At 51.3% G+C, this 25,693-nt stretch overlaps 1 protein-coding gene across 9 annotated transcripts in view; it reads right to left on the reverse strand.

Annotated features, from left to right (window-relative positions):
- Positions 1–25,693, reverse strand: part of SHANK3 (SH3 and multiple ankyrin repeat domains 3) — a 769,810-nt gene that overhangs the window by 56,757 nt on the left and 687,360 nt on the right. For all 9 annotated transcript variants that reach the window (XR_013635242.1, XM_073329053.2, XM_073329054.2 and 6 more), the window contains 2 exons: positions 15,331–15,455; positions 3,670–3,805 (listed from right to left, as the gene is read on the reverse strand). Coding sequence is in view for 8 of the 9 variants with exons in the window: in XM_073329053.2 (XP_073185154.1) it covers positions 3,670–3,805; positions 15,331–15,455 (261 nt within the window). In the remaining variant the exon portion in view is untranslated. The remainder of the gene's footprint in view (positions 1–3,669; positions 3,806–15,330; positions 15,456–25,693) is intronic.

Below are 25,693 nucleotides of genomic sequence, written 5' to 3' on the forward strand. Positions count from 1 at the left end.
GAAAGGAAGAGAGATGGCATTTTGCACTTCTTGTCCAGGAACTTGCGAGGAGTGGCCAAGTGCAGGTGCCACTTCTTCTCCACAGCCTGGATCTCCTCGTACTCGCGGGACGAGGAGTCGCACTGCTGCAGAATCTTATTAAGGCTGCGTGTGGAAGCAAACTTCTTCATTGTCCCAGTCACAGGGTCCCAAGGGCACAGGGCAGCCCTGGGACTGCTGAGGTCTGCCAGGGAGCGTCCTGCGCCCAGGTAACCACAGACCCTCAGCCTGCGAGAGTCCAAGCCATGGTCCCTGGGCTGCTCGCACCCCTGCAGTGCCAGGAGAGGATCAGGTTGGGAAAACCTCTCTCTCAAATTCACCCGCAGGCAGCTGGCTGCCTGTGTGACTCGGCAAACAGCTTGGCTGGCTGCTTCCCCTCCGTGCACGCCATGGGCGGAGGGTAGGAGAGGGGGACAGAGTCCAGGCTCTCAGCCTCTCACTCCCCAGCTCCTGGGGGGGAGTCCATCCTGCAGTGCCCAGTGCCCACCTCGCCCCGTCTCTGAACTCAGGCTGGATCCAGGCCCGGCGGCGGTGTCAGGGCCCCAGCGAAGGGCTGGAGAGGGATGTCTCTGTGCCAAGCTGAGGGGCCGCGTGGCGCATGTGGGAAAGCCCACGAGCAGTGGGCGCTGTGGCGAGGGGCAGGGCTGGGGAGAGGGGCTCCCTAGCCAGGCCCGCCGGTGGCTCTGCCGGAGAGAGGTGCCATGCCATGGGCTCAGGGAGTGGAGATGAGTTGAAGGCTTTTCCTCTTCACTTCAGGTGCCTCCTCCTCGCCTGCTCGGCTGGAACAATGCAGGATTCAACGCTCAGGCGTTACCATGGGAACCAGAGCTTCAGGCTGGTGCCGAGCTGCCTGCATCAGAGACCCCAACAGGGGCGGATTCGGGCAGGGAACGCTGCTCCCACACAGGCCTCCATGAGCCAGGAACACAGGCCGACCCGCGCTGGGAGGAGAGGAGGCCAGACCGGGCAGAGCTCTGCGGCGGGGGCACGGCGGCCTTGGCCCCTGGGCGATCAGAGCCCCGCAGAAACAATCTTCCTCCAGCCAAGGGGAGCCTGCAAGGGCCCGGGTGGCAGCCGGCTCGGTGAGCCAGGGCCCGGGTGGCAGCCGGCTCGGTGAGCCAGGGCCCGGGTGGCAGCCGGCTCGGTGAATGCCAGGGCCTGGGTGGCAGCCTGCTCGGTGAATGCCAGGGCCCGGGTGGCAGCCGGCTCGGTGAGGCCAGGGCCCGGGTACCAGCCGGCTCGGTGAGGCCACGGCCCAGGTGGCAGCCCGCACACTCACTCCGCTCTCTGCCACTCCGCTGGAAAGAGCAGGGGTGCGGTTCCCAGGTAGGGCCCCCGCAGCAGGCCTGGGGAGCAAGCTGGTTCTGGAGAGCAGGGGCAGAAGAGGCTGGAAGTGCGGGAAGAGGAGGAGGAAGCGACCCCGGCAGAGATCCCAGCACCAGCTCCTGAGCCTCAGTCTTTCCCACGACTCGTGCTCTCGAGCAGTGACAATATAATTACAGCTCTTAGTGTCAGCACAGAGCTGCCTCCCTCCCCCTCTCCTCGTGTCTTGCTTTCCGAGCGCCTCAGTCCTCCCTTTCCTTCAGCGCCTGGCGCCCAGCCACACTCCCCAAGGGAACGGGTTCCTTCGCCACACAGACCCTCGCCGCTAAACCAGCACTCGCTCTGACCTGCCGCCTGCCCCCGGTCCACCCCCTGCGCTCAGCCCGGCTGCTGGGGATCACACTTCTCGGAACCTCCCCAGGGAACTGCTGCCGGCCGGAAGGTCCATGCGGGTCCCATGGCGTGGAGGAAAGAGGGGCCTCTCCCCTGCAACCACCCTCCTCCTCTAACAGCCTCCTGACGCTCCATGTGCCCCAGACACCTCCCTGGCTCAGCAGGGGAGCACCCAGCACCTCCCCCGTGGCACAAACCCCACCTGGCACCTCCCGCTGCGGGCCGGGGGCATGATCCCCACCCGGCCTGGCCCCGTGGAAAAAACTCCACCCAGCGCCTCCCACTCTGGGCCAAGGGCACTACCCCCACCTGGCACCTCTCCCTCTGGGCTGGGGACATGAACCGCACCCTGCACCTTCTCCTTGGGGCCAAGAGCAAGATCCCCTCTTGGCACCTCTCCCTCTGGGCCCGGGGCAAGATCCGCATCCGGGGCACAATCCGCATCCGGCACCTCCCTCTCCAGGCCAGGGGCACAATCCGCACCTGGCACCTCTCCACCCTTGAAAAAAACCTCCTTTGGTCAACTGGGAAAACCTCTAGATGGCAGGACCTGTGCCAGAAACCAGAAGAAATTCCCTTCTCCTGACAAACACTTCACAATGAGCTCCTCCCGCACAGAACCACTGGAATTGCCAAAGCCTCAAGTGTCTTTTGGTCCGTGCTGGGAGGCCTGCAGGTACAACCCCTTGCCAAAGAAAGCCTATATACTCAGGGCTGAATTCACCAGTCCTCTACAGCTGCTTATGTGGATGGTCTGTGAATAATTCTCCTGCATAAAGCTGCCAAACACCCCAAGGCCCCGTGAAAGGGGTGAGGGGCAGGGCAGGGGGGGCATGGTGGAACAGAGTTCTGCTCTGCCCTGTCCTCCATTGACTAAAGGGCCTAAGGGCCCCTGTGGCTCAGGATAAGGAAGCCACGCCTGGCTCCCTGTGGCCCCCCCTCCCCTAATTCCTCTGAGCTCTGAGTGGAGATTCCAGCCCTTGATCTCGTTTGGTGAACAGTGGGGGGCTCTGCCTGGCAGAAGCTAGAAGGGGCACATCGGGATGCCCTACGGAGCCAGAGTCTGGGGTGCTTCTCTCAGCCCTGGGGGAGCCCTGGACATGCCATCCTGAGCCTGGGGTGCCCAGTAACACTGGTTTATGATACGTTGTTCTGGTCAGGACTCCCTTGTTCTGTCCTGCTGGAGCCGCCAGCCTGAGACGTATCCTACGCTGGCAGGCTTTACCCTGCTTCGCGCAGTCCAGGGCTCTGGCCGACGCGGTGCCCGAAGGCCTATGCTGCGTGCTGCAGCATCTCCTGTGCCAAGTGCAGCCCAGGGGTGGCCTGGGAGCTCAGGCTGCACCCGGACAGCCATTGCACCTTCACTTCCCTCCCGTTGTTGCTGTGAAAACCCCGTCGATCTTCGCAGGCAAGGGGCCAGTCTCCCGTCACCAGGGACAGAGCAGCAGGCAGTGGGTCTCACCTCCGCTGGGCAGGGCCAGGGCAACAAACAGGCCCTGGTAACGAGTGGCAAAGTATCATCCTCGGGTCCAAGGCCCACGCTGGGCCAATCTGGCGAGGATACGAGTGGTTACAGTGCCCACTTCCAGGGGCACAGCTCTTCAGCTCACACTGCACACTCACGCTTTTAGTTCGGGAGGCCCCCGGTTCAATTCACTGGCCAGCCAGCTCACCCCGGATTAAATGAGCCGAGCTGGTGGGATAAGGACCCCAGGGAAACTGGAGGCTGAGCCGGGCCAGCAGGATAATAGGCCCTGGCAGCAGAGAAAGGGTCCAGAGATACCGAGAGCTTGAGCTGGTGGGAGACTGAACCCAGCATAATGAATGGCTAGGCTGAGCTGGGGGGACAACCTGCAGAATGAGGCGGAGCTCACTTGTTTGTTGCTCAGAAATAAGAGGCCATTCCACACCTACCCTTCTTTCGGACGACTTCGTCTGATTCTGGCTTGCGGCTGACGGAGACAACCTTCATCACCAGGTGGTTTCCCCCCTGCCGGATCAGCGACACCACTTGCTTGTGCCCTACCTTGACCACATTCACACCATTCACCTGGGACACAAAGAGACACTGATCAGCACAAACGCTGCCCAGCCCACAGCAAACAGGCAGCAGGAACAATGGGGCTTAGGGGTCCCAGGCTGTGTTCTGAACTTGCAAGACACACTGGAGATGCGTGTGCATCAGGAAGGAGGGTGAGGAACAGGAAACCCAGGTCACCTGCACAGAGCCTCTTTACTGTTCTGTAGTTATATTTAACAGATGGGGAAACTGAGGCTGCCAGGTGACATGAACTGTCCAAGATCACAGAGGGTGTCAGCGTCAGGCCTGAAGCCATAGCAGATGGGCTTTCAGATGTTGCAGAGATTGTGCTAACAGAAGCACTCAGATAGTCAGCTCGTGTACAGTGGGGTCAAACAAGGCAGGGGCCAAAGCCTGTCTCATTGATGTGTCCATTAGAAATATCTGGAGATGGGCCTGCCTGTCAAGACCTAGGTGTAAAGGACTTGCATATCGCACATTTACCGTGGACGCACACCTCCACCAAACAGAATTAACATTTTTTATGGGGCACAGCATCCATACATAAGGGTCAGTGTTTGAAACCAGGAGACTTAGAATGAGGCATCCTGGTACCAGGAGGAAAAATAAGCAATCTGCTCGTAAAAAGGAACCTACTCTGAAAAATCTACCACGGTGGTGCCAATTGCCATAGTAATGAACTGCAACATCTGTGGCCACGCTGGACATTGCTAGGCAAACAACTCTGATCTCAGGCACACGGGATGCATGCGCACCGTAAGTGGAATACGTGTATGGACAATCACTCAAAGGAGAACCCAGGAATTTCTGCTTTCTAGCCCTGAGTTTAATTCCCCAGAATTTCCTCCTTTATCACCATGTTTGGCAAATCTTTTCAGCAATCAGTAGGAGCCATGTTGGGTATCATTCTTCCCCCCTGTTTCCAGTGCTAGTATCCAGCTTTTTAAAGACTTCTTGGGTCATAAACAGTCTGGTTGTGGCCCGAGGCCTCATAACATGCAATAAGACGAGCATGAAATGGAGGAAATGAAAAAATCAGGCCCCCGTTAGTCACGTAAACAAGTGGCCTGAATTTGAGAGCTACTGAGCACAGGACCCTTGCAAGTGGAGGTGCGCAGAGTCTTTGAAAATCAGAGCACAGATCTAGGTGCCTAAACATGGATCTGTGCGCCTTGCTCTGGGCCCCTGTGCTTGGAAGCATTGGCCTCAAGCACTCCGTGACTCAGTCACCTCCTTTGTAAAATAGGGGCTGGGGACCATGCAATACCCACTTTTGTAAAGTGCTTTGACAGCTGCTGATGAAAAGGGCCGTATACGCCAAGAGCCACAGGTATTGTGACCATGAGTTCATTAGTGGGGGCTAGAAGGTGGGCAGATGAGGACGGTTGACACTGACATTATCTATTGGGAATAGAATTTAAATAAAATAAAATTTTAAAAAGAAAATATATATGATAAAAGAACACTACGAAGGTTGCACTATCAAGCCCGTTTATGTGGCCTGTGCAACATTAATTCTGCTCCCTTGTGCACATTCATTATAAGACCGTCATCTACAGGACCGCTGGCTCATTCAGTGCACAGGATGAACAGCTGGTCGGTATTTTTTTCATATTTCTTTTAGTGACCCTTGCCTTATGTACTGGACACCAGCCAAAGCCTGCCCTGAATACTGCATTATTCATTTCCTCGTGGTCTTTTCTGCGGTGCTCATCCACACAGCATCTGAGAGACTCTCATACTTTAATGGAATTTATAGCCATATCACCGCTGTGAGAGAAGAGGAGCATGATAGGAGGGAGGTGATTTTACCTCTCTACACTGCACTGATGAGACCCGTGTGGGAATAACTGCACAGAAATCTGGTGGCAACATTTTAAAAATGATGTTTAAAAACTGGAGGCTACAGAGAACATAAAAGAAGGGGAAAGATGAGATGTGGGAAACACCTGACGGTGCGAGGATGACGGAACCCAAACTGTCTTGCTCATCAGAAATAAGATTGAGAGGTGACTTGGTTACACTGTCCAAGCACCTTCATGGAGAGAAACTGCCAGATACTAAAGGCAGAGGAAGGCATAAAAAGAACCGATAGCTTGAAATTCAAGACTGACCAATTAGAAATAAGGCACAATTTATTAACAGTGCAGGTGATTAACCACTGGAGCAGACTCCAAAGAGACGTGGTGGATATTCCATCTCTTGATGTCATCAAACCAAGCCTAGACGCCTTTCTGGAAGGCCTTTATGCTCTAGCCAAACATAAGCTATTGGGTGAAATACAGGAGTAACTGGGCAAAATGTAAAGGCCTGTGATATTCAGGAGGTTACAGTCTCCAATTTTTCAACATCCTTTTAAAAATGTCGACACCAGAACTGTACACAGTATTGGTCTCACCAATGCCATATACACGCAGGTAAAATCAAATCCTTACTACGCCTGCTTGCTACTCCCCAATTTATACGTCTAAGAATTGCATTAGCTTCTTTTTTTTTGCAAGCGCATAACATTGGGAGAGCGAGTTGAGCTGCTTGTGCACTACAACCCCTAAATCCTTTCCAGAGCCTCAGCTTTCCAGGACACAGGCCCAGTCTGCAGGTTCAGCCAGCATTCCTTGTTCCTAGATATATAACTTTGCATGTGGCTGGATTACAAGGCATTTTGTTTGAGTGGGCCCGGCTTATCAAGCTATCAAGATCGCTCTGTGTGACTGCCCTGTCCTTGTCACTATACATCGCTCTCCCAATCTCTGTGTCATTCACAAATTGTATCACCAGTGATTCCATGTTTCACTCCCAGATCGTTGATGGAGATGATAAATAGCATCAGGCCTAGAATTGATCCCTGTGGCACGTCACTAGAAACACTCCCATAAAATGTTGATTCACCACTGACAACAGCTTTCTGAGATCTGTATAACACCCATTGTTTCATGTTTTCTGTGTATATATATCTCTTCCTACTGTATTTTCTACTGCATGTATCCGATGCAGTGGGTTTTAGCCTGTGACAAAGCGGGACTGTTCTTAATGTTTCCTCTGCATAATGTGGGGGTGCCTCAGTTTCCCCTAGGCAGTTCTTAAGTATCTAGGGGGTGGGATAAGGGTGTATGATGGTTGCAGAGCCTTAGAGGGCAGGGGTATGCAGGGGTCTGGACACAGAGAATGGCCGACACCCTGTTTCCTGGCAACTGATGGCCTGGGCCCTTCCCCCCTGCAAGGTGAGAGCTGAAGGGATGGAGAACAAAGGAATCCGGTGACCTCCTGGCCTGGGAAAGGGACAAAGCCTAGAGAAGGAGGGGCTGGAGGGGGAGTCAGTTTGGGGCTGGCAGGGGATGAGGAGTGAAGTGCAGACATGATTGTCTGGCTCACTGCCTGCCAAAATGGACCCGGCTGAGGGGTCCTGTTCTCTACATCTACAAGCTCTGTGTTAGACCATGTTCCTGTCGTCTAATAAACCTTCTGTTTTACTGGCTGGCTGAGAGTCATGTCTGACTGCGGAGTTGGGGGGCAGGACTCTCTGGCTTCCCCAAGACCCAGCCTGGGCGGACTCGCTGTGGGAAGCGCACAGAGGGGCAGAGGATGCTGAATGCTCCGAGGTCAGACCCAGGAAGGTGGAAGCTGTGTGAGCTGTGTGTCCTGAAGACAGGCTGCTCGCAGAAAGGCGACTGCCCCAGAGTCCTGACTGGCTTCGTAGGGAGCAGTTCCAGAGCATCCGATGATTTGAGCTGTAGCTCACGAAAGCTTATGCTCAAATAAATTGGTTAGTCTCTAAGGTGCCACAAGTCCTCCTTTTCTTTTTGTGAATACAGACTAACATGGCTGCTACTCTGAAATACATCTACACAGTCATCTTCATCAACCAAACTTGTAATTGCATCATAGAACTAAATCCGGTTTGTTGGACCAGACTGATGCTCCATAAAACCACGCTAGCTGGCATTAATAACATTCCTATCCTTTAAGCCTTCATTAGTTGAATCCTGTATCAGTTTTTTTGTTACTTTGCCTGGAACTGATAGACTAGCCGGCCTGCAGGTTTCCAGGGTCATGGCACTTGCCCCTTTTGACTACCGGCACAACATTAGCATCCACTCTTCTAGAGTGTTCCTTATATTCCAATATTTATTAAAAATTAACATCTGCGGGCCAGAGAGCTCCTCAGTGAACTCTTTTAGGAGTGAAAGTTATCTGGACCAGCTGGTTTGAAAATGTTCCTCCCTAGTGAATGTAAAATACTTCATCATCCTCATGTGATACGATTAGATCATCCTGCATCTTTACAAATACAGACCAGAAACAGTTATTGAACATGTCTGCCTTCCCACAGAATCACAGACCCGTAGGGCTAGAAGGGACCACAAGGGTCATCTAGTCTAACCCCCTGCCAAGACGCAGGATATGCTGTGTCTACACCATCCAAGACAGATGGCTCTTCAGCCTCCTCCCAAAACCCTCCAGTGAAGGAGATTCCACGACTTCCCGAGGTGTCTGGTCCATTGTCCTACTGCTCTGACACTTAGGAAATTTCTCCTGAGATTTAATGATTTTCTGCATCATTAACAACAATTTAATAACTTCACAGAGTTTAAGTCGAAAACAGCCACCAGCTCATGCAGTCCGACCTCTTGTGTATCACAGGCCATTTCAAAGCCCAGATACCCCCGTGATGTGGCACAAAGTGTCCTTAAACCAGTCGCAGTCCCTGGAGGGGAGGCGAATCTGCACTGGAGGAGCCGCCTCCTGCACCCTCTTCCCGCCGCTGTGTCAGGAAGGGGGAAGGGCATGTCAGCCATGTGGTGGAGCTGACCCCCACAGTGTGACATCTTCTGCCAGCTAAAGGCCAGGGGAGGTACTAGGGCTGCAAGGAGGCAGCTGGGGCTAGAAAGGCAGCAGGTCCAACCCCCTTGCCAGTGATGAGTGGCCATCACAGACTGCAGTTTGCCCCTGAGAGAAGGGGCTAGATGACGACTGGCAGTAACCATTGAGGCAAGGTGGATATAGGGGGGTTGGGGTTCCCCTGAAGAGGTGAGACCCAGAGTGTGGGGACACTGCTGGGGAGGGCAGTACCCGAAGGTAAGGGGCACTGTGGTCTGGGAGGGATGTGGGGCCTGAACTGGAGGAGATAAAGGGACTGCAGAGGGGCAGGTAAGGGCAGAGGAGAAACTGGCCAGAGGAGGGCACTCCTGAGCTGAAGCTAATTCCCAGACTGACCAGCTGGAGGCGCCATGCCAGTGAGTTGGCGGCTTGCTACAGAAGGCCAAAAAAGAATTTGAAGAACAGCTAGCCAAAGACTCAGAAAGTAATAGCAAATTTTTTTTTGAAGTACATCAGAAGCAGGAAGCCTGCTAAACAAGCAGTGGGGCCCCTGGACGATTGAGATGCTAAAGGAGCACTCAAGGCCTTTGCGGAGAAACTAAATGAATTCTTCGCATCGGTCTTCATGGCTGAGGATGTGAGGGAGATTCCCAAACCTGAGCTATGCTTTTTAGGTGACAAATCTGATGAACTGTCCCAGATTGAGGTGTCATTAGAGGAGGTTTTGGAACAAACTGATAAACTAAACAGTAATAAGCCACCAGGACCAGATCATGATACTCACCCAAGAGTTCTGAAGGAACTCAAATGTGAAATTGCAGAACTACTAACTGTGGTCTGTAACCTATCATTTAAATCAGCTTCTGTCTCAAATGACTGGAGGATAGCTAATGTGATGCCAATTTTTAAAAAGGGCTCCAGACATGATCCCAGCAATTACAGGCCAGTAAGCCTGGCTTCAGTTTTGGGCAAACTGGTTGAAACCATAGTAAAGAACAAAATTGTCAGACACAGAGATGAACGTAATTTGTTGGGGAAGAGTCAACATGTTTTTTTGTAACGGGAAATCATGTCTCACCAATCAACTAGAATTCTTTGAGGGGGTCAACAAGCATGTGAACAAGGGGGATCCATTGGATATAGTGTGCTTAGATTTTCAGAAAGCCTTTGACAAGGTCCCTCGCCAAAGGCTCTTAAGCAAAGTAAGCTGTCATGGGAGAAGAGGGAAGGTCCTCTCATGGATTGGTAACTAGTTAAAAGATAGGAAACAAAGGGTAGGAATAAACGCAGTTTTCAGAATGGAGAGACGTAAATAGTGGTGTCCCCCGGGGGTCTGTACTGGGCCCAGACCTATTCAACATATTCATAAATGATCTGGAAAAAGGGGTAAACAGCAAGGTGGCAAAATTTGCAGATACAAAATTGCTCAAGATAGTTAAGTCCCAGGCAGACTGCAAAGCGCTACAAAAGGATTTCACAAAACTGGGTGATGATCTCCAGGACCCAAGAGTCCAAACAGATCTTCTGCCACGCTGGAAAAAGTTGGGTTAAGCATTCCCCAAAAGGTGAGATAGATGGAGAAGGCAGATCTAACTTCAGAGCTGTTTCTGTGTTGTCTAGTATATGTAGGCTTGGAAAAATTACATTTATATTGGTGTATGTTGGCTAACATCAATTTCACTGTGTAGGCAGAAGCCAACAAAAAAATATTTCCACCAATAACAACAGAAATTTACAGGTAGGCAAAGTAAGAAAAATGCTACTTCAGAAATTATTGGAGTCAAAACCCAGTGATTTTGAATTAGGCTTGTTGTACATGGACTAGCAAATGAACTGTAAAACCAGTTAGGATTTGAGGATTTAAGGACATTTACTTTGTATATTTGGACATGTGATGTTTAACAGTTTATAAAGCTCTAACTTCTTGAATCTCAACTTTTACTGTCATTAAATAATTGTCTGACCTCCCCATAATTTTTCGCAAGTGTGGAAAAAAATGCTTAAAATAAACATTGACATTATCTTTCAAAATGATATAAAAATAGAAAGTGAATTCTGCCAAGCCTAAATATGTCCTCAGTCCTAGACACAGCGCCTCCTGCGGCGGAGGCTTCAGAGATGCAGAGGGGAGGCTCCCTAATGCCCCTGCAAGGTTTGTCTAGCTTCCCTGATGCCTGGCTCTGGATTGTATTGTCCCTGAGAACAGCTGGAACTGGAGGCTGACAGCCCTCTGACGGCAGGCTGGCTCCAGTCCGAATGCCTGCCTCCTGCCTTGAGGGCCCTTCAATTTTTAAAAACCTCATCAGCCTTGAAATGGAAAAGTCACAGCTGTGGCCGAAGACCTGCTTTCAGTGTCGGAGACGTGAAAGGACGCCATCTAAGAGTGCTTTGACTCCTTCCAGCCCTTCTTAAAGAGTCCAAGGAACTCCTGCCTATTTCTCTCTAGTATAAATTGGCCCAAGAGGTCATGTCGGACCAAAGGAATTGTCCTACTGGATCAGACCATCTAGCCCAGTAGCCTGTCTCCGACGAGCAACACTGTAAAATGCTTCCAAGGAAGGTTAAGAAACCCATTAATAGACTATTATGGGATAACCTGTCCAGTGGGGAAGTTTCTGATTCACTCCGCTCACTGGTTCTTCCTCCTTCTCTTCTAACCTGCAGAAACCACATTTCCCACTACCACATTGCAGGGGATACGCGAGCAGGAGATGGGATGCCGCCACAAGTTTCTTTCCCTTTTTAAGAGGTGGTGACTTCGGCTTGGATGGACACCTCTTTCATGGTGTTACTGAAGTGGGAGGCCCAGGTGGCCCACCAAGGGTAGAGTACCCAAAATGAGGAATTTGCCCGGGATAAGGCTTCTGTTCAAGAACAGTCCAAGGACGTAAATAAAGCTCAGACGGAGTCCCTGGTCCTCTGTCTGGCTCTCTATGAGCAGCAGGAACTGAACTGGGTGTAACTAGCTTTTCTCAGATCTAAGAACTCCAATGAACCAAACTTGGGCACAGTCAAAATAACAGATCCCATAGATGTGATGCTGGCACCAGTCTGACCTAGAACAGAGACTCATATGGCACCAAAGGTGCGAAGGTTTCAAGGCAAGTGCTGTAACCAACCACACAGATCCAATATTATTGTAGGGCAGGTCTCCGGCCTGTGTTACGCAGGGGGTCAGACTAGATGATCACCGTGGTCCCTGCTGGCCTTGGACTCGAGGAAACAGGGAGTAGTTCAGGCTCAACACGGATCATGAAACTTGGACTCATAGCGGCTTGGCAGCTCCTTTTCTAAAACTCCCCAGTTCGCTGTCTTGTGTATCCATCCGATTATCCCCCCAGCACCTTGTGTCGGCCTGTGTGTTAACACAACACCCAGCGCCCTGGGGTTCTGATCATCACTGGGGGCTCTGGGACTGAATGTCATATGAATACTAAATAATAATGTAAAATGTTAACAAAGCTTCTGTATGCTTCCCATACTAGGTAACTCAACATCCCTGACTCAAGGGCTGGGCTCCCCAGACAGGATGTCTTGCTAGGCCCCAGCTCCAAACATGGACACACAAGCCCTGTCAGTGTCAGCCCCTGGTCAGAGGGGTTTTTTTTTAACTGATCGGTGTGGCTGGATTCTGAGCGTCTGTTTACACACCAGCATAGAGGGTAATAAGATTTTCTTCATTCTAATACTTAACTATCTATACAGCAGAATTAGGAAATAATACCACAGACGTTCAAGTTTGGTTCGTTTGTTTTTTAAACAAAATCAGGAAATTCCACATACAAAAATGTCGTGAAGGCAGATAGAAGGCAGAGCACAGCTATCTACTGATTGTCTCTGACCTTCTGCAGAAACTGCTGGAGCCTCCGGCGCGACGCTGGAGGAGTGCAACGCTCTGCATCAGCTCAATGCGATACCTGGCTGGAAGCCCCAGTACTTGTGATATTTCAAACTGTTCCAGTAAATGTCCTGTGGTGACCAATCCTGCACTGGCCTCCAGGAGAGGGGCTGGGTGCCATCCAGTGGACCATTTCTATTTCTAACCTCAATTATTATTGTGATTCCTGGTCAGTGGCAGGGGACATTGTGACACCCTGGCACCCCCATATTCACCACTGTCATATAATTAGGCTGTTTTGTACAAAGTATGCCTTGTGAGGTATCCTTCTAGAAGTCTTGATCTGTTGAACGTTAATATCCTGGTGGATTGTATGTGCTGTCATTGTATGTGACGTTATGAAGTTTTGCTGTGTGTGTGTTACTGAAAGATGTTGTGAAGCTAGAAATGCCCTGTCAGAAATATAAAGGGAAGGGTAACCACCCTTCTGTATACAGGGCTATAAAACCCCTCCTGGCCAGAGGCAAAATCCTTTCACCTGTAAAGGGTTAAGAAGCTAAGGTAACCCTGCTGGCACCAGACCCAAAATGGCCAATGAGGGGACAAGATTCTTTCAAATCTGGAGGGGGGGAACAAAGGGTTTGGTCTGTCTGTGTGATGCTTTTGCCGGGAACAGATCAGGAAAGCAGCCTCAGAACTCCTGTTAAGTTAGTAAGTAATCCAGCTAGAAATGCATTCGATTTCCTTTTGTTTAATGGCTGGTAAAATACGCTTTGCTGGATGGAATGTATATTCCTGTTTTTTGTGTCTTTTTGTAACTTAAGGTTTTGCCTAGAGGGGTTCTCTATGTTTTGAATCTGATTACCCTGTAAGGTATTTACCATTCTGATTTTACAGAGGTGATTCTTTTACCTTTTCTTTAATTAAAATTCTTCTTTTAAGAACCTGATTGATTTTTCATTGTTCTTAAGATCCAAGGGTTTGGGTCTGTGTTCACCTGTACAAATTGGTGAGGAGTCTTATCAAGCCCTCCCCAGGAAAGTGGGTGTAGGGCTTGGAGGGATATTTTGGGGGAAGACGTCTCCAAGTGGGCTCTTTCCCTGTTCTTTGTTTAAACGCTTGGTGGTGGCAGCATACGGTTCAAGGACAAGGCAAAGTTTGTACCTTGGGGAAGTTTTTAACCTAAGCTGGTAAGAATAAGCTTAGGGGGTCTTTCACCTGGGTCCCCACATCTGTACCCTAGAGTTCAGAGTGGGGAAGGAACCTTGACATGCCCACAACTAGCCTTTCACATATAACAATGAAGAAGCTAGACAGTGCTAATGGCCCATCAACAAAAAAAATGGCCATGGAAAAGACTTGTCCTCACCAGGGAATGCTTCAGACAGCCTATGGATAATGGCTGCCATAACTCATCAAGCATGCCAGGGCATGTGACTAGACCACATGATACTGAACTCCATTTTGGTGCCTGTATTTTTCCACAAACTGGGCTGGGAACTTGGCTTGGAACAAAGGGGTTCCCGCCATATAGAAGAAACTATAAAAGGGGGAAGTGACGTCACCAAGAGGCGTCACTCCCTCTGCAACTCAACACCTGGAAACACCTTAGAACTGGGGGAAGTGCTGGTCCCAGGCTGGAAGAGAGGATTCCTTCCTGTGTACAGAACATCTACAAATTGCTTGTACTAGCTAACAGACTGAGACACTGTTTGATTCAAATCCTATCTAGTATATTAGGCTTAGATTGCATTTTTTGTTTATTTGCTGGGTAATCTGCTTAGATCTGTTTGCTATCACTTATAATCACTTAAAATCTATCTTTCTGTAATTAATAAACCTGTTTTATGTTTTATCTTAACCAGTATGTTTTTGAGTGAAGTGTTAGGGTATCTTAGCTCTGTTAACAAAGGCTGGTGCATATCTTCCCCACATGGAGAGGGAAGCGGACTAATTAATGAGCTTGCACCGTACAGACCCCTGACCGGCGCAAGATGGAATAATTCTGGGTCTATACTCCAGTAGGGGTGCAAGGCTGGGGAGCTGTGAAATTGGCTGGTGCCTCCCCTGTTGGTCCATGAGTGGCTTAGGTAAAGCACTCAGGTAACTCAGCTGGGGGTGTGGTGTGAAAGTGTGAGAGGCCAACCCAGCTGAACAGTTAGGGGGCAGAGCGGTTCCAGTAGCTTCCAGGCTTCACCCCAGGGCACATCCCATCACAGCCAAGTCAGCCTGTTTCCTGACTGGTGGAATGAGAAGCACATAGTTGCTTGCATGTCTTCCCTGGCTGCACTGTCACGTTTGGAGAAGCTGGAGGGTTCACTGGAGGAGCCGAGACAGGAGGCAGATTCAGAGATTTAAGTCATGAGTAAGGGTAAGATTATGTCATGGAGCTCACGGATTCCATGACATACAGAGACCTTTGTGACATTTTCCAGCCCCAGGGTGGTGGGCCAGAGTGGTCAGCTGGCAGGGGCCCTGGAGCTCTGAGCCGCTGTGGGCAGCAGGGGGCCCCCACAGCTCCGAGCAACCGTGAGCAGTAGGTGCTGGACCCCCTCCTTTGTGCAGTAGTGCTCAGGCTCTCATCTCCTCCTCTCAGGCTCCAGCCCTCCCCTACCACGTCAGCCCCCTTTTGTCACGGTTATTTTTAGTAAAAGTCAGGGACAGGTCATGGGCTTCCTTGAATTTTTGTTTATAGCCCATGACCTGTCCCTGACTTTTACTAAAAATAACCGTGACAGAATCTTTACCTTAGCAATGAGCACACCTAGCTCTGAAAGCACCTTACAAATGAAGGGCTCTTTTGTTTAGCTGTGTGCCCTGGGGCAGCACAGAAACATGCTGGCCAGCATTTCCTCTCTCCTCAGCCTCTGGGGCTTACCTCAATCAGAAAGTCTCCTGTGCGAAGTCCTGCTTTCCAGGCCACACCTTCCACATCCACTGACTCCAGGTACTGGAGCGCTGGGAAGGCTGGCGTCGGGGTGAACTCCTCAATTGGAGTCTCGGCTGAAAGAGAAAGAGCGAGCCCCATTTAGCAGTACGCAGCAGGGAGGCAACAGAACATTCAGTGACTTCTAGAAAAAAGCTCTCCAGGAGCTTAGCTGGCTCAGAGACCAAGCAGAGGTGTCTCTACTGAGCACCTGACCCGCTTCTCTTGCAGAATGGTGATTTAATGCTTATTTATGTACAGTCATTTCCGTGATGTTCATCATCATAGAACCTGCTAATGGCCCCACAGAGCCACATTTACCTCACACAGAGAGAGTCACATTCATCCTCCACAAGATGCCCCACAGCCATTCACCCCAGTCCCTCCTCCCAGAGCCACGTGCAAAACCAAGAAATACCTACAGAAAGAGGGTCACATGCTTACTTAGACTTTAACCACATGGCTGGCTAGGAATTATGTCCCCCAATATACATGAAATTTCCTTCCCACAAACCAACCAAAATCACCTTCCAGCCTCCACCCCCTGCTCCCTTACATCCCACCCTCCACCGACCCCATCCGACTTCGCTGTCCAGCCACGGTGAGTCATTTTGCCTAGGAGGTACTGGGAACCATCACTCGGGGGGAGAGAGGGGGAGGAGATATGGATTTCTCCCTTGTGTGGAGCAGTGTGGGGAGAAGGTGAGGGTATGCTGTCTGACCCCCATAAAGAAGACCGCTGCAGGTATCCAGGAACAGAGAAAAAAATACCACCTCCAGGAATGCCATAGGGCAGCAGTTCTCGAACTATGGGTCAGGACCCGAAAATGGGCCACAACTCCGCTTTAATGGGGTCACCAGGGCTGGCGTTAGATTTGCCGGTGCTAAAGCCCGAGCCCCACCGCCCAGGGCCAAAGCAGAACCCCCACCACCTGGGGCTGACGCCCGAAGGCTTCAGTCCTAGGGAGTGGAGCTCAGGTTACAGGCCACCTGCCTGGGGCTGAATCCCTTGGGCTTTGCCTCCGCCCAGGGTGGCAGGTCTCGGGAGGCCTCAGGCTTCAGTCTCCCCTCCTGGGGTCGTGTAATAATTTTTGTTGTCAGAAGGGGGTCGCGGTGCAATGAAGTTTGAGAACCCCTGCCATAGGCTTTAAAGGCAGCAAAGGCCTTGGCTGGGCTGCTGCTGCCCGCCTCACTGGGATCTAGGTCCCTGATGGAGAAACAGGGACTTGCCTCAGCTGGATCACTCCTCCTAGGCTCTGGCTGCTGCTGGTGCAGTCTATGGCTGCCAGGGGCTACCCCTGACTCTGTGGGAATTTCTTTCTCCCTCAGCTCATGTGGCTGGGGCAAGACTGGCACATAGGAACATTGGACATAGGGCTGGAAGGGACCTTCTGGGTCATCGAGTCCCATCCCTGCTGTCACAGGCAGCCCATCATACCATCCCATTCATAAACCTGCCTTAAAAATAGCTAGGCCTTTTGCCCCCCGCCCACTTCCAATGGGAGGCTGTTCCAGAGCCTCCTTCTGATAATGGTTAGAAGCCTTCTGGTTTTCAGCCTGAATTTATTCATGGCCAGTTTATCCCCACTTGTTCTTGTGCCAACATTGTCCTTTACTATGAACAGCCCTTCCCCCTCCGTGGTGTTTGCCCCCTGATGCATAGAGAGTGTCTGCATCTCTCCCCAGCCTTTGTTTTGGTCGGCCAAGCAAGCCGAGCTCTTTCAGGGTACGTCGACACTCTGAGCTTGGGGTATGCTCACGCAGACATACTCGTCTCTGCACTCATGAAAAGCAGTAGCGTGGCTGTGAAAGCGGGGGCAGTGCCGAGCGGTGGCATGGATTAGCCATGCCGAGTAGGTACCCCTGGGTTCAGGCAGGTTTGATGGCTAGCTCACACCCTCGCTAACCACTGGCCAGACTACCGTGGCTACACTACTGCTTGTCGGCTGCTAGTTTAATGAGAGGTAGTGCGAGGATGTGTGTGCAAGCTGGAATCGCACCCCCAGCTCCGTGCAGACCCACAGACGTAGCCTCTGTCTCCTCTGGAATGTTCCTGCTGGGGCCTTTTGCCATTGTGGGGAGGGGATGTAAGTGCTTTGATCTAACAAGTTCTGGGCTTAACACAGGGTACCTGGGTTAAATTGAATGGCCTGTGATATACAGGAGGCCAGACCAGTGGTTTGAATGGTCCCTTCTGGCTTGTGATACAAGTAGATTTTAACTCTTACTGGTACAGTACCCCACCCCCGACTCTCCCGCCCACCCTCCCAAAATGTTCCTTGACTAGGGCCCTGCGCGGACACAAATTTATATCTGTGGATGCAGATATCCGCGGATAGAGAATGGTATCTGCTGAACCGCAGGGCTCTCCCAGGAACTGCAGTGGTGGAAGGAGCAGAATGTGGGGCCGCCGCTCCCAGGAGCCAGTGCCCCTCGCCAGCAGCTCCTCTGGCGCGGCTGTACAGACCCCCAGCCCTTCCACGCAGCTGCATCTGCTGTCTGGGGTCTGTACCCCGCCCCCAGCCTTGTCCTCCGGTGGGGCTGTACAGACCCCAGACATAACTCTCGTGATACCGACTTAAGCATGTAGTGCAGAGCAGGGCTCAGATCCAGGTTGATATACTCTGTGTAGACACGGGCTGCCCCTTCATTCTGCCAGTGAAGGACATGAGCAGCTGAGGGACACTCTACACAGGTTAGACCTGTCCAAGTAGAAGACTAATGCCTTGTGGGCATCCAAAATACAGGGCTCTCTTCATCCTCATGACAGTGAAGCTTTAGAGAAAAGTCTGGCAAGTAGACAGACTGATTAAGGAGGGTATCCAAAACCTCCATTGCCAGGCACACAAGGCGAGGCCCTAAATAAACCCTGCCCTTAAAGACACCTGTACCCTCGAGGTCTGCAACTAAAGCTCAGAGCTCTCCCAGCCTCTTACTAGCGACTGGGCATACTACTTTCAGTGAGAGATGCAATAATAAACAAGTAGCCATAGGCTCAAAAAGAGGACCTATTGACACTGACAAAACCAAATTTAAGTCCCAAAGGGGTGTGGGATCCCTCATAAGTGGAAAGTCCTTTTCCCTTTAGGGGAAGTAAATACTCCAGTATAAGTGAAGGAGAAGTCTGCATAAGAGGTGTATCCCACGACTAGGACCACACAGAGAAACATCTTCACATCATCATGTAAATATATCTAATGGATGGTTTCCTAAGAGAATGTCCAGACACTCTAGGAAACACCCAGTCTCTTGAGCTGACAATCACTGAGCATCCCAACTGCGAGATGAGGGCTGGCCGTAGTTCTGTGAAATTATATCAGTGACTTGAGGCAGTGTTATAGAGTCCTTGAGGGAGCATCTCAGGAGGTCCACGGACCAACGCTGATGTGACTAGGCTGGTGCTGTCAGAATCAGAATGGCATAATTCTGTTTGAGCTGGCATAAAACCACTGGATTCAAGGGACTGGGAGGAAAGGCATTCAGCAGCTTGTCCTTCCACAGGAGAAGGAATGTGTGTGAGGTAGACCCTGGGATGTAATCTGACCTGGAACAGAGCAGGGGACACTTCCTCTTCAATTACACGAGCGAGATCTGGGGCCTGGAAGATAGATTTGACTGCATCCATCTTGAGGGACCCTTTGTGATTCCTGCTGCATGTTCTGCTGAGCTGATCTGCCAGACAGTTCTGAACACCTGGGAGGTGTGAGGCTTTGAGGGTCATGGTATTTCAGAAGCAAAAATCCCAGAGTTCTATACTTTCCTGGCAAAGGTGATCTGACTTGTCACCTCCCTGTCTATTCAGGCAGAACATAGCAGCAGTGTTGTCTGTGAGGACTTGCACAGTACAGCCTTTGATGTGTGGATCCACTTGACCCACCAGATGAATCCCTCTTGAACATTTATGTGGACAGAGAGTTTTTGATCTGTCCAAGTCTGAAGGTCTGCCCAGATGAGCTCCCTGGCCTAGGGACAAAGCATCCGTAAGCAGAGTCATGTAGGGCAGAGTCAGGGAAAATTAGACCTCTTTGCATATGCTGGCAGGTCCATCCACCAATCTAGGGATGAAAAGACACTTGCAGCAAGTGCATCAGCATGTCCAGTAGGTGACGAGATGGACAGTAAGCAAACTCCAACCACCCTGCCTCTGAGGTGAAGTCTGGCATGTCATGCAAGCTGCCACGGGTCCTAGAAGTCTCAGGCAATTCCTTACCGTTGTACAAGGATGGGCCTTGAGACTTTTGCATAGGTCCAATGTTGCCTGAAATCTGCCTGGGAGCAAGTATGCCTTCCCTGAACTGGAGTCGAGAACTGCGCCTGTAAAATCAATTCTCTGCACAGGAAGCAGTACTGACTTGCCCTTGTTGATCAACTGGCCCGAGGCATGAAAGAGGGATTGGACTGTCTTGATGGAGACCTACACCTGGTACGTGGATTGTCCTTGTATCAACTAATCATCCAGGTACAGAAATACTTGGATGCCAGCCCTCTGAGAGATAGCACCACCTTGCCATACACTTTGTGAAGACTCGAGAGGCTGAGGACAGACCCAACATGACTGTGAACTGGACATCTACCATGAGAAACCTTAAAATTGAGGGCAGCATACCAATCGTCAGGATCTAGGGACAGGATAACACAGGCCGGATAATCATGCCAAACTTTCTGTTTGTTAAGTATTTGTCCAGGTTTCACAGATTGAGAATAGGTTTGAGGCCTCCCTTGGACTTTGGAATGGAAAAATACCAGGAACTAAATCCCTTCCCCCAGTGCTGAGGAGATATCTGTCCTGTAATCTCTGACTGCAAAGAGACTGCACTTCTGGAATGAGAGCAAGCCCATGAGATTAGTCCCTGAAAAGGGACAGGGAAGTGGGAGGCATGGGGGAAACAGTGACAAGCTGCAGGATAGAACCCAAATCCAATCATCAGTTGTACTAGGGCTCCAAGCACCTAGCAAGCGGGACAACCTGCTGCCAGAGCGGGGAGAGAGTGTCCTATCCGTGGGAGTGGCGTGCAGCTTCGGATGAAAGACAGGGAGCTGGATAGACTGTTCGAGGTGGAATTCGGAGACTACCTTTGGGAGAATCGTAGGGTGAAGGTGCATGGAGAATTTGTCCTTACGGAAGATGGTATGCAGGGAGTCAGCCATCATGCCTACCAATTCACTGACCTGCCGAGCAGAAGTGATGGCTACGAGGAACAGGACCTTCATGGATAGGTGTGAAAGGAAGTATGTGGCCAGTGGTTTGAAGGGGGGCCTGGTGAGGGCAGATAGCACAAGATTACGGTCCCAGGGAGGAGGAGGGAGGGAGGCATAGGGGTAAGGACAGGCAGAAAGCAGTTCATCTGGCCCTTTAGAAAGCGGGTAGTGGCCGGGTGGGTAAACAGCGACCCTCTGTTCAGTGGGGGGAGGAAGGCACGGAGTGTCGCAAGGTGAACACGTATTAAGCTATGTGCAAGGCCCGAGTGCTCAAGCTCCAGGAGGTGCTCTTGGATGACAGGCACGGAGATGTCCTTGTGAGGAAGGTGGTGGCGTTGCACCAAAGAGGTGAAGCACTTCCCTTTGCAGCATACCACGCCCATGTGGAGTCTTGTCGGCTGTGTGTCAGTATATGGCGGACGGGTGATAAACAGGCATTGTTAACCTGTGAGCCCCATCCAAAAACCAGGCCATCTGCTGGAGTGGGCCTGGGTTGGGGTGTCGAACCTTGCTGTGTTTCTAGGAGAGGAGATCCAGCAGGGTGGGGAGGCTTATCGGTGGACAGGTGGACAGTCTGAGTAGACTGGGAAACCAGAACTGTCGGGGACAGCATGGGGCTATCAAGATGATTATGGCCCGGTCCCAGCGGATCTTGCGCAGGACTTGGGGGGGAGGAGGGAACCAGGGCCGGGGGAAAGGCGTATCTGAGGCCCTCGTGACATGGAAGGAGGAGGGTGTTGCCCTTGGAATCTCGACCCCTGGCTCCCCGGATGCAGTACAGAGGGAATTTGCAATTCTCATGAGTAGCGAAGAGGTCCCAACCAGGGGTGCCCCAGGCACGGCAGATGGAGCTGAGCGTGGGGTTGTGGAGTTCCCACTCGTGGTTGAGGTACCAGGTCCGGCCGAGTGTGTCCGCCAGGGAGTTCTGCGCCCCTGGGAGGCACGCGGGGCAGGATGGTGCGGTGCAGGCACTGGTTCCAGAGGCAGATGGCCTCCATGCAGAGTGATCAGGACCTGGTGCCGCCTTGTCTGTTTATGTACGCCACTGCAGTGGTGTTGTCTGAGTACCTGGACATGTTGATTGTGGAGAGAGGTAGGAACGCATGGCAAGCCAGGCAGATCACCCGTAGCTCCAAAAGGTTGATGTACATGTGCCCTTCCCGGGGAGTCCATGTCCCTTGTTCGGCATGGACATTTGTGTGTGCGCCCCACCCTGCTAGGGAGGCGTCCATGGTAAGGGTGACCCTAGGGACGGGAGGGGCGAACGGGGTGCTGTGGAGCACCTTGGAGGGATCAGTTCACCAAGCGAGGGAGGCGCGGACCCAACTTGGGCATTCAAGGGTGAATCCAGGTGGGTGAGGTGGGGTCGGCAGACCGAGAGGAGCCATAGCTGTAGACAGTGCATGTGGAGGTGAACCTGCGGGGTCACGTGGGTGCAGGCTGCCGTGTGGCTTAGGAGGCAGAGACAGCGGCACACCATCATGTGCGGGTTGCAGCGCAGGGTTGTCCTGAGAGCTGTAAGGACGGTGAAACGGTCTGCTGGGAGGAAGACTTGCGCTGACTTACTGACTCCAGGCGCGCCCCAATGAAATGGATCATCTACACTGGGAGCAGCATGGGCTTCTCCTTGTTGACACAGATGTCCAGTGAGGTGAGGGGCAAGCGGAGCATGGTGACACCCAGTGCCCCAGCCGGTGAAGGTGGGCTGCAATGACCGCAAAGACCTGGGTGAAGACCCTGGGGACCGTGGCGATGCCGAAGGGAAGGATTTGGAACTGACAGTGGTTGTTGCCTATGCTGAAGCAGAGGAATTTGCGATGTACTGGGTGGATATTGTTAGGATATAGATATTCAGGTCTGTCTGTAAAGGACTATACTTTAAGAATTTAGGTGTATTCTTACCACTTAGCTAGTTACAGAGGTATAAAAGAAAGAATCAAAATCACTGTCTGACTGTATAGGGCCTTTTTTCACTGTGACAGTCTGAGGCCCTGTGCTTAGACTAAGGCCTTTGGCTAAGCAGCAGAGGCAGCCCTAAGCTGGGAAGCCAACGGGTCACATCCTCACATTCCAGACTAGTCACACTGAAATAAGGTGCCATTGGGCTGTTAAGAATACAATCCTGTCTTGATAATGCCTATCACCTCCAGAGAAAGAGAAGAGCCTAGAAGATGTAAAAGGAAACTTAGTTTGATAGCATCCTGTCTGGCAAGAACTCACTTATCAATAGCTGGGGTATGGGGGTATGAAATCCTCATTTCTTTGTTGTTCTATCACTGTAGTCCCCATTTACCTATTGTTTGTCTGTATAATCTCTGTCTGGTTCTGTGATTGTTTCTGTCTGCTGTATAATTAATTTTGCTGGGTGTAAACCAATTAAGGTGGTGGGATATAATTGGTTAAATAATCATGTTACAATATGTTAGGATTGGTTATAGTCTGCAATCAATCAGGAGGTATATATAGTCTGCAGTCAATCAAGAAGTAAGGGGGGGAATGGGAACAGGGAATGCGGGTGGCGGAATTGGAATTATGTTTTGCTAAAGGGGGGGGAATAGGAACAGGGACACAGGCAAGGCTCTGTGGTGTCAGAGCTGGGAAGGGGGACACTAAGGAAAGAAACTGGAATCATGCTTGCTGGAAGTTCACCCCAATAAACATCGAATTGTTTGCACTTTCGGACTTTGGGTATTGTTACTCTCTGTTCATGCAAGAAGGACCAGGGAAGTAAGTGGGTGAAGGAATAAGCCCTCCAACAGATATCGACATGGAAGTACTCGTCTTTCATGTTGAGGGCTGCGAATCATACCCCTTGAGGGAGAGAATGATGGATGCGACCGGTCACCGTAAGAACTTGGTCTTCCTGAAGAAAGTGTTGAGTAAGCAGAGATTGATGATAGGGCAGAGGTCCTCACCCTTCTTTGGAATGAGGAAGTACAGGGAGTTGAAGCCCTTGTTGATGAAGGGGACAGGCATGGGCTCCATCACACCCTTTGTTAGGAGGGCGTCCGCCTCATGTCGTGTGATGGGCGGGCTCCCTGGAGGCATCTGGGGGAGGCCCCGGTGGGAGGGAACGGTGCAGAACTTTATAGAGCAGTCGTGTTGTATGATCTCCAGGAACCAGCGATCCATGGTGATCTTGCCCCAGTGGTGGGCGAACAGGGCAAGACGGCCCCCAAAGGTGATGGGGGGGGGTGCGTAAGCAGTGACACAGGGGCTTTGCAGCTCTCGACCAACGTGCCAAAATTGGGCCTTCAGTTGGTGTTGATGTGCGACAGAGGAGATGGTGGTGGCTGATGGGCACGTGCGCTGAGATCTGAGGCGCTGTCAGGCCGTCTCCTGGTACCAGATGTAGGTTGGTTGGTATGGGGAATAGGGGCTTGGATGGAACCATGGCTTGAGTTGCCGGTGTGATGGGATCCCTAGGGTGCAGCCTGGGACTGTGGGACCATTGTGCCTCATGAACTCTCTCCAGCCTGGGCTGTCTCTCACAATGCCTTGCTAGTGACCAGCTGCAAACCCGTCCAGGTGCGGTGATCACTCAGCACAACCGCATGTGGAGACCCCACACCCAGCTAGATTGAATGAATGCTCCCAGAGCCACTCATGAATCACACAGAGAAAGGCACCCGCCAAATCCCCACAGCTCCCAGCACTGTACCTCAGGAATATACCATCCCGTGCTGCTCAAGATGAGCAATGCAAATTTATGAATTGGTTTCCCACTTCATCAATGAAAAGTGGATGTATACTGGCCTTCGCAGACCTGAGTACATTTGCCACACGCTTCAGGCAAACTCACTGGTAAAGATAAACAGCTAAACACATATATTGACTACATTTTACTGTATTGATAGATTTTAAGTGATATTAAGTGACAGGCAAAAAGTCAGAGTTAGTTACCGAAATAAAATAAAACATAAGCCACACAGTCTAAACTCTCAACCCTGTTAGACGGGGCAACATCTAGATTAAGCAGTTTTTCTCACCCCACTGGATATTGCAGTCCATAGTATACAGATTTTGTCCTTGAAATCTTGATCAGTCCCCTCAGTTGGAGTCTTCAGAGTGTCCTTGTTGCTTGCAGCATAGGTGGGTGAAAGAGAAAGGCCCAGCCTGCTTGGAAAACACAAGTCCAGGCACATCTGGGGGGCGTTGCTGAGTCTCCAAGCAAGGTTGAGCAACTCCCCTGGTGTGGCTTCATGCAGGTAAGTCATTGCATTGTAGCTCCCTCGCTGGACAATGGCTGTTGATGGGTTGTTTGACACCCTGCCCGCGTGTTGGTGACTTTCCTTGCTGCTGCCCCTGGGGAGCTAGTATCTGGCTGATTCCCAACTTACAGCATGTTTTAGTGACCACCATACAACACAATTCTCATAACTTCATATGCATTAACGATACACATCTATGGACAGAGAAATGACTTTCAGTAGATCATAACCTTTCCCCGATACCTTAGAAGGCCTGCTTTATATTGCAAGATCACAATCATACATAAATGAGGAATATGGGGGTTAAGGGTGCTCCCCCAAGGTAGAGAATGTCACAGCTGGTGACTGGGGGGCTGGATTGTATGTTCCCACCGATCGGACGGTAGCCCTTGAGTCATTCAGGGAGTGGAGAGCCTCATCCGTCTTGGCGAAGAACAATTTGTCCTCATTGAAGGGGATGTCCTGGATGGTAGATTGGATTTCCCTAGGAAAGCATGTGGATTGGAGCCAGACTTTCTGACACCTAACCAAACCCGTGGCCAGGGAGCAGGAGGATGTTTCCACCACATCCACTGCGACCTGTAGGCAGACTCTGGCCATCAGGCGGCCTTCCTCCACCAGAGCCTGGGACCTGTGTTGCTTGTCCTGTGGGAAGTCCTCCAAGAACTCAGCCAGCTTCGCAAAACTGTTGAAATCACACTTAGCCAGCAGAGCCTGATAGTTTGAAATGCGGAATCGCAGGGCTGCGGAGGAGCAGGGTTTGCAGCAGTGCCGGTTCAGGTGCTTCACCACGTTATCTGGCAGGGTGGAGAAGTGGTGCCTCACTCACTGGTAGCCACATGCACCACCAGCGAGGCCGGGGCCGGGTGGGAGAAAAGAAAGTCAGCTCCCTTAGATGGCACAAA

The sequence above is a fragment of the Lepidochelys kempii genome, chromosome 1 (assembly GCF_965140285.1).
Source record: "Lepidochelys kempii isolate rLepKem1 chromosome 1, rLepKem1.hap1, whole genome shotgun sequence".
Classification (NCBI taxonomy): Eukaryota; Metazoa; Chordata; order Testudines; family Cheloniidae; genus Lepidochelys; species Lepidochelys kempii.